The 18,502-nt window shown below is 43.1% G+C and overlaps 1 protein-coding gene across 1 annotated transcript in view; it reads right to left on the bottom strand.

The window, feature by feature from the left end:
- mgat5 (alpha-1,6-mannosylglycoprotein 6-beta-N-acetylglucosaminyltransferase) overlaps window positions 1-18,227 on the bottom strand; it is an 82,865-nt gene extending 64,638 nt beyond the window's left edge. Inside the window, exons 1-2 of the mRNA XM_069675216.1 lie at window positions 17,798-18,227; window positions 8,431-8,595 (exon numbers count right to left, since the gene is read on the bottom strand). Of these exons, the coding sequence (XP_069531317.1) occupies window positions 8,431-8,595; window positions 17,798-18,038 (406 nt within the window). The 5' untranslated portion in view covers window positions 18,039-18,227. The remainder of the gene's footprint in view (window positions 1-8,430; window positions 8,596-17,797) is intronic.
- Window positions 18,228-18,502: the final 275 nt, after the last annotated feature.

Genomic DNA, 18,502 nt, shown 5'->3' with positions numbered 1-18,502 from the left:
AATATAAACTTGTCAGAAAAATGAACACTTGGACATAAATCAGCATGATAAGAGCTAACTATAATGACAGAAACCGTGTTTGAGAAACATTTATCGGGCGTGTATTTTGATTTTAAAGTTTGACTCATGTCCCATCTGTTAACATGGAGGAGGCGGGCTTTATGAGCTATACTGCAGCCAGTCAGCAGGGGGCGATAGAGAGGGTTTGGCTTCGTCATGTCGTCCATCTTTTTATACAGCCTATGGTTGAAATTAATCATAATTTTTTTATATATTATATTATTATTAAAATGTTTATCTAAAAAATTATCTAAAATCAAAACATATTCAGTTTCCTGTCATAGAAGACGTGAATGCATATTAACATTTAAGAAGCTAAAACCAGTGAATGAAATGATTTATCAAAGTTGTTGCAGATTAATTTTCCTCTGGTTGATTAATTGATTAATCGAGTAAAAAATCATTACAGCCATCTCATGGTCTAAGTGTAATATAACACAATGAGTTAACAAGATTTCATTTTACCTCCGCCTAAGGGCAGCATCCACTCAAGTGTGTGTGGAGAAATATGTTTCAGTGTAGTTTAATTTTAAGGTTCAAAAGCTTGATGTGGCGCATATTAGAAAGTAGTGCCCCCTGAAGGAATGGGTCAGCGCAGTTTGCTTCAACCAGTCAGATACAGCGAATGTGATCTAATGTGACGATGGTTCTTTTAAGGGAGGGCTTTGTGGACTGTTCGCCTAATCGTGGGGACAACAGTAGCCTAGTTAATCACATCAGCACACGTCTTCGAGAATCTGCTCAGCGTCAAACAGTGGCTGTAATGTAATCATAATGGTGTGGCTTGTGTTTATTCGCAGTTTAAACTTCTACTTCCAACAAAAAACATGGCTGAACATGATGTTTTTAAACAGTATTTTCTAGGTTTGGGGGGATGTTTTCTGAATGATATTTCCAGGAGTGATTTAAGTGCTAACATGTGAGAGAAAGAGCATCACATACTAACTGTGTGCTGATCCCATGAGCCCCGTCGACAAGGCCTCAGGAAACGTTTCCAGGCGTTCCAACTTGTTTGTTTACAACTCTGCTATAAGAAGATGTTTTCCATATGGGAAGGGGCTCTAGAGACCCCCGCAACAGCATAACACGAGTTCATAAAGTTGGCTTTTCTGCGATGGATTCCATATGCAAAGAAAAAATGCGCACGCATTAATATAGAGCCTGTTTGTGCTTGTTGTCTGCACCTTGGACTGAGAGGGGAAGTCCTGGAGAGGCTCAGTCGTCTCTAGTGTTTCATTTGAAGCTCTGAAACAGGCAGGTAAGCACAAGTTGTGTCTTAGGTAGTGAGAAAAACTTCCTCTCCGGATCTCTACATCAAAGATTCAGGTCTAGTCCGGCCGATGACAGACTCTTATGCGCCTGTGCTTAAGATTTATACTACTTAAGTAGTATAAATCGCAATTTAACCTAATTAATAACATTTTAAAGGGGGGGTATTATGCTAATTTCAAGCTTCATATTTCACTCTGAAGCTACATGTGGAGTAGCTAAGCATAATTTACAGTTAAAAAAAACTCCACATTGTTTTCGTACTGGTGCTCTGTGCAGGCCCTCATACAGCCTCTGCCTAAAACGACTCAGTCAGCTCTGTCCCTTTAAGAAACCCCGCCCCTACAGGCCCGCTTTCTTCTGATTGGCCAGCTCTCTGAAGCCTACCAAGGGGCAGAACTCAGTGTTTGAATGTTTCGGCAAAGGAACTGTGCCAGGGGCAGGAAGTTCGGCTGTGTCTCAGGCAGACGCCCAAATACAGAGTTCCTTCGCTTTGTGACATCACAAAGTGAAGCGTCTGAAAGCCTGCAGACTGAGACTTTTTTAGCAGGTGATAACTCCAACATACTTTTACCTACAGATTTGAAACTTCACCCACGTTTAGTCTGAACATCCAACATTATATATATATATATATGTCTTAAAATGTGAAACAGCATAACACCCCCTCTTTAACTATTTACTCTCCTGACCCTTTATCAAGTAACCTCTGCTGCTGCTGCCTTCTGCTGCTGTGCGATTTACATTAGACCGCAGGGTGATGAATGTCAGGATTCACGTGAGTGTTTGAAAGTGTGTGGGAGCAGACAGCATCTCTCAGCAGCTTATTAGCACTGAGTGGGTTTGTGTGTGTATGTGGGTACTTTATTAGTATCGATCTGTACACTGAAGAAGTAAACAGGCCTTCCAGAACGTAATGGAGACCGCAGACCCTGCTTGAAATGGCATACAGTCCGACATGATGATTTCAGCATTAAATGTTCAATGCGCGGTGGCTGTGCGTCGAATCAACCTTTTCTCGAAGCAAACAATCAAATCATGAGGTAAGCAGCAATCCCCAGCAGAAACCGTGTCCTTGTCTCGTTCCCTTTGTTGACATTGACACCTTGGATCTCATCTTTCACTGTGAATGGCAAACGGAGATGCGAACGGATCAATAGCTGAAAGAGACAAAGACGCCCTGAGCTGTGAAAGCAAAGGGGTCTCTGTTTACCGAAAAAGGTAATCGTGTCAAAAAGACAGGACGCAAAAAGGCAGCGGCAGTGTGGCCGAGATGTCCGGGGCGTTGATCACTTAAAACGCAAATGGTGGAGAAATATATCATAGAAGGGAAGCAGAGGCAAGCGAGGGTGAATTAGATTGCTGCAAATCACCACCTGACCATTATTACATCTGTCTCCACGCCTGTGTGCGTGTAGGAGGAGATTACATTGCCGTGCCACGAGCCGGCCCACGGGTGAAACACTGCTGGAGATGCTGATTAGACCACATCAGCGAGACGTGGCAAGGCGAGGCGTCACACACCGCTGCTGGACGAGTCCCATCTGCCTCCTGCTAGGCGGCAACCAAAGCCAGATCGACTTGTTTTGATCCGATGAAGGGCTCCTGTGCCTGTTGTTCTTTGCTTAATGCAAGCAGCACACGAGGGCTGAAGCCATCTCCGTGCGTGGGCGGAAGCAAACAAAATGTGGCCTGTTGACAACCGCGATGCAGCTTTGACAGCACATGAGGTGTGTGAGTGCGGGTCACATTTTTGCGAGGTGACCAGTCAGAAGAAAGGAGCATTGTGTGCTCGCAGCTGTTGGTTCACATCAGCAGCGTTAAGTCGCAGGGGAGGAGCTGGACTTACAGGAGCTGTAACGCTGTAAAGATCACACGTCAACATGAGGCTGAGAATGGAGGCTTTGTTGTGGGGTTGATGATGAAATAGAGAACCAGTGTCACATAAGCAATGCAGTCTTGATGAGATGTCTCAAACTGTGATTTCAGCAGTGTCGGGGATTCTCCAGAGCTTTGACAAGTCTGCCTAAATGATTGGGGCCTTCATTAATGGCTTTATATAAACAGCCTCAGACTATTTTTTTATGTTCAAAGAGCTAGCACGGAAAGTAAAACATTTATTTGTTTTCAAAATGCCGAGATTTTTATAAAAAGAAAGTAAGAGGAGTCATTTTTGAGTCACATAAAATGTAAGTGAGTTGACCGACCTATGGCTGCAGGATGCGTCGTTTAACCATCGCAGGATGTGAGAAAGTGAAGCACGTCAAGTGAAACTGCTATTGTACAAAAACTCGCCACTTTCTCGCTTTCCATCACTAATCCACAGGAAGGGTGCGTCTGTTATCACATTAGTGCAGCTCTTCACCAGAGCACACAGACACCTGACTGCTGTGCTGCAGACTCTGTGTGTCACCTGCATGTGAAACGTAAACACAACGCAGGTGGCGTCACAGATCATGTCGGCGGGATGATCGAGGCAGACACGTGGCTTATAAGTGAAGCCCTTTTTACACTGCCAGTTCAAGGCGGGGTTATTACGCCTCTGTTGCGTTCGATCTTCTATGTCAAACGCGATGGTAATGGTGGGGCGAAGTCTCTCGCCTCTGAGCCGCCATCGGATGTAGTAACAGAGGCCGAACAGAGGTGAAACAGCATCTGTGTAAACAGTGGAGACGGCAGGGCGAAACAGCATGTATTTGAAGCACACGCTGTTTGTTTACACCTTGCGCACGTTTTGCTTCCGAAACACTATGTGAAAACACACAGTGGGGCCACTTTAAGCCGGCGTTGCTTGGTCCAATGTAAATGGCAAAGGCTGCATGATAGCTGAGTTATGTCGCTGAGGCGGAACCTCAGTGTCAAAAGTGCTTGTGACTATTCCTGTTATCAGCCACACCTCCCCCCAGTGCTGGTTAACACTGGCCACACAAACAGGCCGCTCACAGAGCGGAAGTTCCGCCGAGTGTTTATGACTACTTGCTGCACATACAGCGCACACACACGCCCTGAAGGTGTGTGTCAACAGGAAACAAGAGACGTGAGCTTTTGTTTCAGGAGGTTACTGTCACCGGACTGGTCACGCTGATTAAACACACATTTGAACACTGTTAGAAATGGTAGATGACATGCAGTTAAAGTAGACTGCAGGCCATAAGTCTTTGTACTTATTTATAAAGGGGGGATCTGTTTTGTTAGAGGAAAATAGTAACAAGTATGATTATCTGTATAATTCCCTGTATATTTTAAAATCGCAATAAATATCGTAGAACAAAAAAAATCGCAAAAAGAATCGCAATTTTTCCGACAAAGAAAAATCGCAAAAAGAAGCGCAATTTTTCCGATATCGTGCAGCTGTATTTAAGGGTCTCATTTGAAATAAAGTCACACAGAAAGGCTGAGGTGAAAATCTTTCTATACAACTTAGAGCTGGACCAATCATTGGTCGTCAGAAAAGTCTTCTTCGTTTTCATTGGTCGGTGGCCTTGTGGGTAACACATGCATGTGACTTAGTTTGTTGTGGAAAGTAAGCCTCTCCTGTCTGTGGGAAAAAGAAGAGCACGCCTTTTCTGGGTTGTTACAGCAGTCAGCAAAGGTGTGCTAGATAAGCTCAGTTTCAAGGTTAGTGATAAGGGCTGTGTATTGTGTTCGCTGCACTGAGTAAATGACAAACCTCTTTTAGTGTTACAATGACAAATCACAGCTATTCTTCACTAGCTTATTAGCAGCTTTAAGCCAGGGCAAAGCTAATTGAATTAGCCTTCAGACACCAGCCAGAAATATATATCTATATATAGTTACATCATAACTGTGTGACATAGTGTTCACTTATGTCTTCAGCCCAAGCAGCTGGATTCACAAGATCACAAGATCGCGTGAGAACTACATAATCACGTGGGAATTGTGTTTATTTCAGATTTAACTGCTGCGCTTTGAATTACGTCATTATTGCATCCTCTTCTTCTATACTAGTTAAATGGAACTGATGTGGAGAATTACCGCCACGCGCTGTTTATCTTGATGCGGCCAGTTCCTGAGGTCTTCGTGCTAGTAGTGGATGGAAATTTGGACAAATGGGAACTAGACTCATGCGACCTCTTGCACTCCAATCCAAACTGAATATAAAAGCAGGGAATAAACGGCCCAACTCCCAAACATGCCAGAGTCCTAGGCTACGATAAAATATATACAATCGAGGTGGAACAGTGCAGTCCCAGGGCTGCTGCTCAGCTCCATCTTGATAGCAGCCCCTCTGAAAGCCAGGCGTGTTCCCCTCACTGTCCAGATTCTTATCTCGGTAATTGCCTTCCAGTCAGGGAGGAGCACTAGTGGAGTTGGCAACAGCGCTGCCTGCCACCCACTCAAAGACAGGAGACATGCTCCGATGGAGACTCTGGAGTGTTGGGCCCCTTTAGCTCATTGCCAAGAGAGATGTGGTAGCCGCTTTGTCAGCTTGACCTGCACTCAGGATCCCAATGTTGGATCTCAAGGGTACTGCTGGAAGTTTTCAGCCAGCGGGGGCCACTGCAGGTTCATTGACATGTGTCACAGGTCCAAGTATTATCGCTTTCCAACACGGGAGCGTGGGCCAAGAGTGTGTGGACAATTGGATATCAGATTGGTGCAAACAATGGCGGGATTGAGACTAAACAGAGGGCCAACTCTTGTGCGCACTGTCTCCTCCAGGAGGGTGTACAGTGTGCACATGACAGATAAATGTTCTGATTATGTTGGTACATTGTTTTGTCTGGAAATAGTAAGAAAATAGCGACAAATCGTTAGTGAAGCCTGTCTGGACAAACAGGAATTTGCTGTTTGGTTACGAAGAACAATGCCATATTGATGCAGTGTATCTACATTAGAGCTAGTTGGCTAACCTTAGCATGCTCGCTAACGTTATGACTACCAATAGATGGTCAATAAACCGTCAATGCCCTTCAATAAACACGTCTCGTCAGTGAGAAGTAGAGATAGGCCGATATGGTTTTTTCAGGGCCGATACCGATACCGATTATTAGTAGTCAAGGAGGCCGATAACCGATATTTGGAGCCGATATTCATTTGCAGTAAAAGTGAAAATATTGGCATCAAATATTTTGAATAATACAAACTCCAACACTTAACTTTGTTTAAATGCCTTTAAGCATATGTTTATTAAACAAACAAACAAGAAGCGCAGGGAGTTCCCAGGGTCAGCAGCATCTCTTATAAAGTTAACTGAAAATTTAAATAAATAAATAAATAACTTCCTGAAGTTTTATAAAGTAAATAAAACAAAGTTAAATAAAATTTGCAACGATAATGAACTCTTATCCGCCGTCAGATTTATAAAAACAAAAAACAACAACAACAAAAAAAAAAGGCAGATGCTGATATGCGTCAAAATGCCGAATATCGGCCGATAATCGGTCTATCCCTAGTGAGAAGTAAACAGAGCCGCTGAGTTCCGGGATTGAGCATGCTCAGTTTTGCATGTCTTCGGCAAAAACCCCTGATGCTCGTTCATGCATGCGAGTGACCGCACGAGGGCGTGCAAGAAGGTTGACTGCCGTTCTCTCAACAGCCGACCGTGTCACTAGGAGTTACGGCTGGGTTCCGATTCACAAGGTCCCGATTCTATCCGATATCAATGCACCTCTATCTGCTGCATTATCAACATTTTTAATGTCTACAATAAGAATTAACCTCAATTAAGTAACATCATGTACTTTTTATTTAGCATGACCAACACACAAAAGGCAACACAATATTAACAACTTCCTGCATTAGAAGAGTCAGTCGTCAATCACTGATATCTCCCTAGCAGTTTGCATTAAACAAGTCCGGGCATGTCTCCCTCACCGCCGTGTTTCGGGGGAAAGCGCTGAGACGTGTTGCGTTCAGGAGCGCTCGGAAACGTGAGTGATCAGACACATTTTTACAAATTTTTTAAAGATCGTTTATTTCGTTCATCATTTATTAATTAGAAAAATTGTTGTTCTTTTAAACCCAGCCCGACTAGGAATGACGATTTTTTTGTAGTGCACCTTTAACTACATTTAAGTAGCATCAACCAGAAACTCCTGGCATTGCTACAAAAATTGGCTTAGCTGCTTCATGGATAATGAGCATAGACTCAAACACACTTTCATCTAATCAACTTATTGTCTTAGCTCTACTAACAATCCTAATTTGTTTAAAGCAATCTGTTGGTTTGAGATGAGCTGAGAAACATTGAGGTCGGGAAAAAAAGCACACAAGCTTCAAAGATTACGCAACCTACAATACTGTCAGGCAGCTGAGTGAACAGACACGACATCAGATGCTGTGACAGGATGTGGCATTAGTTGTTTGCTGCTAGACTTCAAAGAGTAACAAGGAAGTCAGACGTTTATGATCACATTCATGTGTTGCGCGTGTCAATTAATAACCAACTGCTTTCAGGCTCAAGGTCTTAAAAGAGAAGAGGCAACAAAGGGTGCGTCATTTCATAAGAATATGAAAGTGCGGTAACTGTCATAAGGATGCATTCAAATATAACTTTGTACAGCTCAATCAGTCTGCTAAACTGCTCAGAGCACCAAGTCCACATTCCTGCTGCTTAATGCTGCACAGAAACACAGGAAAAAAAGCAACACCTCACTCTCTCAACTGGCCCGAATTCATCATCTGAAAGCTGGCAGGAAAATCAATGAAAACTAATAAAAGGGTCATGCAGCGTGAACGGAGGCCTTATTTGAATTATGTCCAAGGATGTGGTCTGGTACTATTAAAGTGCCTGGTGTGCACTGTGCAATACTGCCAGTGTTTAGTTGTTGTATGCCTCGGGAATGTTTTGCACTATGGAAATTTCTGTCTTAATAAAAACAAGGGTGGTAAAAAAGCCTCGTTTCTAAAATTAGTCTCGAGTACAACATGTTTACGGAGCGTTTTCATAACCTAAAGGAAGTGCAGGGTTCTCTGGACGAAGAAACACTGCAAAGTCCAAGTTCATGTGATAATGACGTTCTGAGGCCAGCAAAGAGGACCTCAATCCTTTGGAGATTTCAGCCTTCAGACCCTCCAGACTTAAAGCCTAATCCTTTCATTTGCACACAAACAAGTGGCATGCGATGCAACACGTACCTGCCACGTTCACTTTCTCAGGGTTGGTGGCGCTGGGCGTGGCCGTGCTGGTGCCGTTGGTCAGGTTGCCCCCCGTGCCGTTGTAGATGTTTTCCACCTTGGACTCCAGCTTGCCCAGCCTCAGCATGATGTTATCCAGCAGCACCGCGAGCGTCTTCTTCAAGTCTGCGAGCGAGAACATGAATCAGGTTATTGATGTAATTTGGGAAATGTTTTTTTCCTCCACCAAAACCTTGAATATCCGAGAGGAGATGCACTTGGCTCCCTCAGGTTTAGGTTAGTCTATAAATCATTAATGAATAGGGGTGTAAATAAATCAATATATACAGTGGTTAAGGCAAGAGCCAGAGGCTTACAACATCAATACATCAATACAGAATCTCAGATCTAAGCTCAGATCCAACTAAAATCAATATTCCTGAAATAATTTTAAAATGATAGGATACCATGTTTTTACTTGCCGATATCTTCCAACCCTTTTTGCCAATTGCTGATTTCAATACCGATATATTAGGCACATGTTTTTTTCCACCTAACTGCAGAGAACATCCAGTCTCCCTGTAGTAGGAATTGATATCATGCCGACTCGTAATGTAGTGGCCAAAAGCTGCCATACCGCAGACATCTTGCACCCTTCTTCACACGGTAGTGAGGGAGACATGCCCGGACTTGTTCACTGCACCTGCTACGGAGACAACCGTCATCGCAGACGGACTCTTTTTACCGTGTGTGCGTCCATGAATATGTAAGTAAGTTTTCTCTGTTAGCGTCGCATTTGGCCGCAAGTGTATTTTCGGCATGTTTGATGTTGTTAAGTCTGGTAAAATGACGAGAATGTGAGCTAACGGTTAGCTAGTTAAGAGTTGTGAAAGTAACTTCTATTCATTGGCTGAGTTTCTGTGACTTTTTAGTCTTTATTTGTAGATTGTTGATAACTGTGCGCAGGCAGTGCGCGCGCACAATCGTGCGGCGTTAATGTTGTAGCATTACGTTGAGCTTTTTTAGGGAATCATCGAACAGTTAGGCAGAATTAAAGTCGAGCTGAAACGGCATTTCCAAAGTATCTAGCTTCCGTATCGTGTTGATTTCCGAGTGAAACAGGACGTGCAGGCGGGACATATCATTAGAGGGATTTGATTTGATCGTTGAGAAGTGGGCGTCGACAGACGTTCTCCACAGCGCAGTAGCTAGCTAACTGACCGAGCGTTCTTGGTGCTCTGTGGCTAAATGTTGCAGATTGATTGGTTGAAATTGGTTGGTTCTAGCCTACGTAAGCACGCGGGATATTTTGTTTTACAGGAAGAAAAAATGATCGGATTTTGATATAAGAATATGGAGAAATGGATTTTCTGTATTTTTTTGGGCCTATATTGTCAAATAGATGCACAATATTATCGGGGATGTGATCTAAAAGGATTAAAATGACATTTTTAATTTCACCTCGACTTTAAAGCGGTTTTATCGCCGGAAAATATCGGCAGAAAAATGACATATCTGCCGATGTGTCATTTTTAAGCCATAATCTGCAGATAGCAATAACGTGCCGATAATATTGTGCATCCCTAGTATTACTAGCCTTAATGCCTTAATAACAGTGTCTGATACTGGATACAAAAACATAAAATGTGTGGAATAAGGAATAGAAAAAAAAAAAACAAGAAGTTTTTTGGACGTACACCTTCAATCTGTATCTGATTAACAGAGGGAAAAAGGTTCCACATGACTAATAAAATGCCTCCAATTCTTCCATTATCACCCTGGCTATCATAACCATTAACACATGCAGGTGATTTAAGCTGCAGCCTGTCGTCTTGGCAGGCTCACCCGACTACCTTGTGTTTGAAAACGTACGACCAGGAGCTCCTCATCTCCCACTGCAACAAGTCGCTTGATTTCAGCTGTGGCCATGTTCCTGCACGTATTTCCTGTTTCTTTGGGCGTCTTATTTCTAATTCCCATGCAGTGCATAAAAGCTAAGCTAATGGCTGTTTAGGCAGGAGGGAGGCAGAGCAGTAATGTGATTGATAGGGCATACATTCCAAATGTTAAGGAATGACATTCTTTGCATTTGTTGAATACTGTGACCTGCGGCAATTTCGATGACATTTACAGAGCAATTAGTTTCAAGATGTTGTAACTGCAACATACATTATACCAAGCAATATTTTGCAATCAGCAACACGTGCTTACTGCAAAGAGCTGTGTCTTAATCATCGACTCCACGCGTTGGCTTGTATGTGCACAGAAACCATCCAGCGTGCATCGCGCTCGCTTTCCTCGGGTGATGATAATCGCAGCTTGTCTATCACATACAGGCGCCACATTTTTCCCTCGCCGTAATGCATTTGACACGCCAGTTTCGATCACGTCAGAAAGATTGGCAAGGGCGCAACGAGGCCTGGCAGAGCACACCAGCCTGATTTCGTGTGAAGACAAACGCCAGAGCATTTGTCTGATTTGGACGAGCTGAGCGCTGGGAGGAGCAGATGCGCGCGGTGCATCGAAGCGAGGCCGGGAAGAAACCAAACGGAAAGCTTTGGAGGGATACCTCGCCAAACTATTGAGCCGAATATAATTACAGAAAGAAGGAGTGAGAGGAGTTAAAGGCCCTTTCTGCTCATCTCTGTGATCAGGCTTAACATCAGAGACATCCACAAGGATTGGTTTAAAATCTTTGCTAATGTCTTCTGTCGCTTCATTTATTACTTGCCCTTGCTTTTACCGTCCGGAGCAGCAGTTTGGATTACAATAAACAAGTAATGTTTCAATCAAAAGTCGATCCAAATGACCAGAAGTATTTTTCATCCGCCAAATTTAATCAAAGATACTTTCTTCCGAGGACTTCGGGTAGCCAAGTATCCAAACACACATGTCCCATCAAGCAGCAGTGATGAAAATCTAAGCAAGACTCATCTGTTCATGTTATAAGTTAGAGTTTAGTTGGAATATTTGATCAATAAATTGATAAATAAAAAGTCTTTCCAACAGTTTTTCACACAGTACATAACAGCTGTACATTCTTCTACTATAAATTGGGCAAACTGCATTTCAAACAGCCCTGATTAAGATTACAATAAGGCTTTTTGCTTTGTTTTGTTGTTGATATTGTTGCTGTTGTCCTTTTTTGTTGTTCTGTATTTCTTTCCCAATTTATATATTACTTAAATTTAATATAAAAATTGCAATGTACTAAAGAAACAGCTGTCTGGAATGATGAAACTGTAATTAATACAATAAAGTATTAAAAAAAAAGATTACAATAAGGCAGATAGAAGTTTAAATTCCTGATTCAAACCAATCAATTCCAATTTGTTACAAAGTGGTGCTTATGTGAGGATTTACTCCAGTCTGCTGAGTGCTAAGAAAACCACAGCAGCACATTATTATACGACATTAAAGTTAGAATCTCAAAGTTCTCAGTTTGGTTCTATTTGGGCAACTGCCTTCGCAGATAACCAGACGTCCACGGTTGGCTCCGGTTGTAACTCTTGATTTTCCTCGCTTTCCTTTTCAGACTGTTTGCTTCATCTGAGCGTCCAATTTGTTTCTTTTTCTTTGGATTATTGTTGAAGTTGTATCTGTAGTCATCCATCTTTTCTGTGTTTGTTCAGCCATAGTAGATTACTGTTTACTCGCAACGCTTGCAGAGAGCGGAAAAGCAGCCGCTTAGCTCCGCCTACCCTCTCTGGGAGACCAACCACTGCTGGCTGATGGAGAACGCGTCACTAACTGGGCGCTGCTTGGGATTTCCTGTCGCCACAGACACCCATATAATAATACTATATACTGCAAATGCAGCAGCTTTCATCAGTGGGCCATAGGCTCAATCTACAGTGTGTAACCTCATTCAGCAATAGATAGAGACTTAACAGACATTTATTTACATGAAAATCTTCCAGGTTGCGATTTTGACATGAACTGAATTTTTTCATCCCATGAAACTTCTACATGAGATACAATTTTCTACAATTACTTGATCTCTATTTCCATCTGCATTTGTAGCTTTTTATTAAAGAGTTTAAATCCTTTGTGTTGGAGCCAACGAATGACAAACGTCTTTTCCAGAATCGTCTGCTCCAAAGTCTTAAAAAATAAACTGCGCTGCTGTGAGTCAGAGACCCTCATTAGCGAGTATGTTATAAAAGCATCCATGGCACTGTGAATAATGCTTCCACTTGTCCCTTTGTAACACTGCTGCCAGGTAACCTGATGAGTAATAGCGCACCTAGGGACACATTTCTGCCTGTCTCAATATTTCTCTGCGAGGTGATGCAATTACAAAACAAATCCTCGGGCGGTAAATGCACTAAACCTAACTTTGCTTTTAATAATAGTGTCGTATAATATAATAATCTGAACGCACAATGAACGGGGAAGCTTGTGATTAAAGAGAAGTGATTAAAGGAGACATAAGCCCAAGGCATTCATCAGTGATCTCTATTGTTTATTGTGATCTGCGAGGGCCTGACAGTCCCTGTAATTTAGATTTGGTATAATATGAGTAGCAGACAGAAGCAGAAGAAGCATCCATTGACCTTCCACCCAAGAGAGGACGGATTAGCCTAGCAATATAAGCTTACACCACACCCCAGTCTTCAGCTGAGGGCAGCTGTATCCTCCTGAATTCGGATATTGGCCCTACGGAGCCGACGGACGCCGAGAGGACGAGTGTGATTTACGTCCGAGATGCAAAAGAAACCCACAGTAGCCGCTGAAGTGTGCAGAAGCAAGGAAGGGTGTCAGGTGGCCGGCTGCGGTTTCAGGAAGGGCGGGGACGGGAAAGATTATGTATCCTCTTCCTGCTGATTTCACTTGACAGGAAGGGAATGATGAGACAGTGCCGTGAGATAGGCTTCAGGTAGAGCAAATTGGGACGAGGCTAAAAGGAAAGGCGATGAAAGCTCAGCTCCAACCCTGAGATAATCCACAGACTTCGATAAGTATCTGTTCTATGAATAATTAAGTAACTTATTCCTCAAGAAAACTTGACTTCTAACTCCTCAAGAGAGGCTAGCCCTTCCCTGTCTCGTGTAAGTATGACGTGAACATCTCTAAGTCCTGGACTGCAGCTCAGACAAAACAAGCAACGTGCAGGTGTCTCCTAACGCTTCGATTCTTCAGAGCAACGTAGTGCTTAATAATCATGTGAAGAATCAGCAGATCATTTGCATTGAAAAGCTATTGCAAATTCCCTGCAGGGCTGCTACAAACAAATGTTACATTTGCAAAAAGTAGCGTTTTAGCTGAATGGTATGGCTGTGTCAGCAGTGATCAAAAAGAGCTGCAAACTTTGAACTCCTGAATTCCCATGATTCAATAATTGATTGACAGCGGTATTGGTGTTTAAGATGCGTGCTCCGCCCGTAGAAAGCTCTGCTGCATATCAAATAAAGCGCTCCCTAAACAGCTGGCTTGTCATGCCAGTTAAAAGTGGAAGAGTAAACAACAGGGACCGGTGTTTTGGTTCAGTGAGTGACCATGTTAACTGGTGACCTTCAGCCGAATGCGTCTGTGGTTGTCTTGGTTACAGCAGCTGCTGAAAACAGGAAGAGAATATGCAGCTCGCATCATGAATGCGTCTTTGTTGTTCTAAATTATGAGCTCAAAATATACTTCTGTTACGTCTTTCAAGTGGAGTGAATGCTGCTCGTTGTTACGCTAAAACAGGAACTGATCGAGTCACTCGTTAAACGGAAACACCGGTCCCCCGTAATGGCTCGTCGTCTGTTGTTTGGAGGTATTTCAGGTTTAGGGCAAGTGATGTGAAGCAAGCACCTGTGTCTGCGCCGCAAAGCAACACAATTACTTTGTTTAACCACCTGAAAAAACAGCACAAAGAGCAGGATGATGAATGTCCTTGTCCAGCATCCAGTCAGACATCCACAACTGCGACGCTGTACAGTGCGACACTTTATCCACCTAACTCCCAAAGACAGGCTGAAATGACCAATGCAATTAGCATTTTGCCTCTAGAAGATGCACAAAGTTCAGGTAAAGAACCCAGTTTAGTTTTAGTTTGATGCAAAAAAAAAGGGTGTCGCTAAAATTAATAAAAACAGTGATTAATAATCGTGATCTCAATATTGATCAATCTATCATTTTGGCCATAATCGTGCAGCCCTACTGCAAACTAATGACACCGTCTGAAGAACGCATGAAAAAAATGATTCGATCGTTTCTTTCTCTTTGGCGACACCTGTGGCGATAAAAGGTAATTGCGAGAGCACACTTCCAAGATACCCAAACTTTGTCGCATGTGTGACGTCCACGGTTGTAACTCTTGATTTTCCTCTCTGACGGTCGCTTTTGCCTTCATCTGAGCGTCGAGTTTGTTTCTTTTTCTTTGGATTTTCACTTCTTGTTGAAGTTGTATCTGTAGTCATCCATCTTTTCTTTGTTTATTCAGCCATAGTAGATTACTGTTTACTCGCAACGTTTACAGAAACCGGAAAAACACACACGTCGCTTGTTTGTCGCGTTAGCTCCGCCTACCCTCTCTGGCAGACCAACCACTGCTGTTGATGAAAAAGGCGTCACTAACTGGGCGCCGCTTGTGATTTTTTCCGCAAATGTTGCACCAGACAGCCAGTCCATAATACTGCAAAAGCAAATCTTTTTTACTTTAAACTATTTTAAAAAATAAAGAATGTTTAATGCCTCAAAGAATAATTTGAAGACATGATTTTTATGGCACGCATCAACAACCAAACCTGGTGCAGCCAAAGGAGCGATAAAGAGAGAGAGAATAATCTTCCATCCAACTTAATATCAGTGAATCATTTAACAGCCTTACTTTTTGTCTACGGTCGACTGATTTCCTAAAATATTTCTCCCATAGAAGATCGTGACGCAGAATACTGTGATTAGAGCTGACACAGCTCCCTGCACTTTGACACACATGGCAGTAAAATGAGTCCAGTTTGGATTTAGTCAAATGTATAATCTAGAAATGTAAACGCTCTTCAACATGGGTTTATTACAATCAGCACTGCTAATAAGGCGCTGTCCCACCCGTGCTCCAAATGTGCTTTCAGGGGACATAATATTAAATTCACACGCATTAAGATTTTATGGGTCGTTTATGGATGGAAAAGGAGGAAACCCTCTCCCCTTTAAACTCGTTACAAATCATATCAGGGCAAATCACCGACCAAGTGAGTGAACGCAGGAAGCGCACAGTCTCCTGCTGCCTCCCGATCTAATCAAGGACATGAAATGGATTTTGATGTCATACCGGACGGAGGTCGGGGGGACTGTTGGACGGCTCCGACGGCATCACCGAAATCAATCCGTCATAAGAAGGGAAGAACTGGGCGGGACGCTGCTCCCTGGAAACCCCCGGATCGTGTTGCAGGGAAAACCACGAGCTGCTCTCGGATCATGTTACCGCAACATAATCCCATGATAAATGATGAGGATAACTGCTGTGTGAATGAAGTTTATATGAATTAAAACTGTACAAAATAAACCTCACTACTCTACATCTTGAGTAATTGACACCAGGTCAAGTAATAACAACTTAATCGAATGAATAAGATGTTGATGTTCCATTAAAAAGGTACAACGTGCATGCACCTTTAAATACACACAGGTTGATTAAGCTTACCTGCTAAGTTCAGCTTAAAACCTTAAGCAAGTATGCACTTGTTTCTTTGCCTACTTGGGCTTCTTCTTTACATTCTCTGGACGCTTTAATCTCCAAGAGCTTTACTATATCCTGTTGTTTCTCTGGGTATTAGAGAACAATCAATTCCAATCTCAGGTTTCTAATGAAGCCGCCTATCGAGCCATACAGGTCTATTAATGGCATGAATAACTTATTGATGGGGTCTTGTGGACCCGTGCTATTACAGTATTTTGCTCCGGTGCAGCTGTTTCAGCGTTTAATCTCAGAGGCAAGTTTCCGTGTGTGTAGCAGTGTTGTGTCTGCTAAAGGAGAACAAGTGGAACTATTTGATCCAACTCAAAGGACATGTGAAGGCTGGGCTACGTGTTTATCCTGTGATTTCATACATCAGACTCCAGCTCCTTTATATTTGGAAGGACGTTCTTAGGATTCTCTTAACACGTTTATAACTTCTGATGGGCTTTTCCACTTCAGCTTTGATGTGCTCAGCGAATCAAAAACACATCTGAGTAGAATTAGGCGAGAGGAAGCAGGTTGCAACGGCTGGATTAACCTATGTGAAGAAAACAGCTATAGTCCCAAAATGTGGGGCATGTGAACAGGAGGTATAAAGTTATGTGCTTGGTTAGTTAGCTGTGCAACTTGCAAATTGTCAGCATTAAATGTAGGAACTAGCAGTTCCTGTTTGCAAAATATCCTGCCAGACGAGTAGGGATAGACCGATTCGGCCGATAATCGGCATTTTGACGCATATCGGCATCGGCCTTTTTTTTTAAAATTTCTTTCTTTCCGACGGTCGATAAGAGTTCATTTCTTTGCACATTTTATTTAACTTTGTTATATTTCCTTTACAAAACTTCAGGAAGTTATTTATTTATTTATTTAAATGTTCATTTAACTTTGTAAGAGATGCTGCTGACCCTGGGAACTCCCTGCGCTTTTTGTTTGTTTGTTTAATAAACATATGCTTAAAGGCATTTAAACAAAGTTAAGTGTTGGAGTTTGTATTATTCAACATTTTGACGCCAATATTTTCACTTTTACTGCAAATGAATATCGGCTTCAAATATCGGATATCGGCCTCCTTGACTACTAATAATCAGTATCGGTATCGGCCCTGAAAAAACCATATCGGTCTATCTCTACAGACGACTACCACAGGAGAACTTAGCTAAGTTAAAGGGCAGTTTCGCTGATTTTCAACCTCAGTCCTATCATGCTATTACGGGGAGCTAATGCCATTTTGGTGGAAGAAAAAATGCAGTTTTGCTCTGTGCCTTTGGAGGACGCTATCCGCTTGTTCAATGGGCCCTGAAAAACCTCCGACTACGACTCAGACTGCCTAAAACATGTCATCTAGTGGAGGCCAAGGAGCTTACTAAACAACACTTCCTCAATGTAGGACGCCCGCCTCCGAGACAGAGCGTCTATTCCGTCCTCGTGTCTCGTTCAAAAGTGTCAGCTTTGAAATGCAGACTGCTCGTCGTATTCCGGATTCTGTACTGCTCTGAGCTATTGCCTGCAGCGATCAACGTCCTTAGTATTCCGGTAGTCCTCCACTCCAGCTTCTCTTTCCTCTTGCTTTCCTTACAATCCGGTACAACGCAGGTGCGCAACATAATGCTATGTATTGGTTTTGTTTGTAGATATATTTGGTAGAACTCTAAAGGATGAACAAAACAAACAGGTTGCTCCTTTAAGTGAGAAAACATCTTAGTTACATTAACTTCATCTACTCACCGTAAGCCGTCATAGTACCCACATAGGGTCCATCCATGACACTCTGGTTCTCCTCAGCCAGGGCCTTGATGTAGCGCTTGCTGAGGTCCAGGATCTGCTGCCTCAGCACAGCACTGTTCTCATGGCTGGCTCGCTGCTGGATGGTGAAATGCAGCAGCATCATGCCCCAGATGAACCCAAAGCTGACCAGAAAGAAGCCCAGCTTCTGGGAGGACAGCTTCCACAGGAAGGGCGTGGCCATGCTGACTTGACTTGGGAGTCGTCGGGGCTGGAGTGAGTCAGATTCGGCCGAGGAAGCGAGCAGAGGTCGGGGAGGAGATTCAGGAGGGTAGGCGGGGCATGGCTGGTTCAGTCGGTGGAGCTGCGGCGGTGATGGAGGGTTGGTGTACGGGGTGTTTGCCTCACCAGCGGGATTTCCTTCTCTGACCCATCTTCGTCGCTCAGTAACATCTCAGTGGACTGAGTCCAACCGGGTGCATCCTGCCACAGAAGAGACAGATAGTTGGTTAGTTGACTGGTCTGCTAAACAAGGAGCTGGCCAATGAATTAAGAGCACACTTCTTTAACCTGTAACTTTAGGCACAGTAGCCAGTTTATAACGGCAGCAGACCACAGAGCACAGAGCTTATACTGTATCTGGACTGTGGATCACTTGTGTGTAGAAGCTGCTTCAGTACACTCGCAGGATGGTGACACACCAAACTG

Source organism: Semicossyphus pulcher, unplaced genomic scaffold (assembly GCF_022749685.1).
Source record: "Semicossyphus pulcher isolate SPU_LCO1_2020_fin unplaced genomic scaffold, fSemPul1.0.p SCAF_24, whole genome shotgun sequence".
NCBI lineage: Eukaryota > Metazoa > Chordata > Actinopteri > Labriformes > Labridae > Semicossyphus > Semicossyphus pulcher.
Note: the sequence above shows the minus strand (reverse complement) of the source record. Positions and strands in the feature narration are given on the sequence as shown.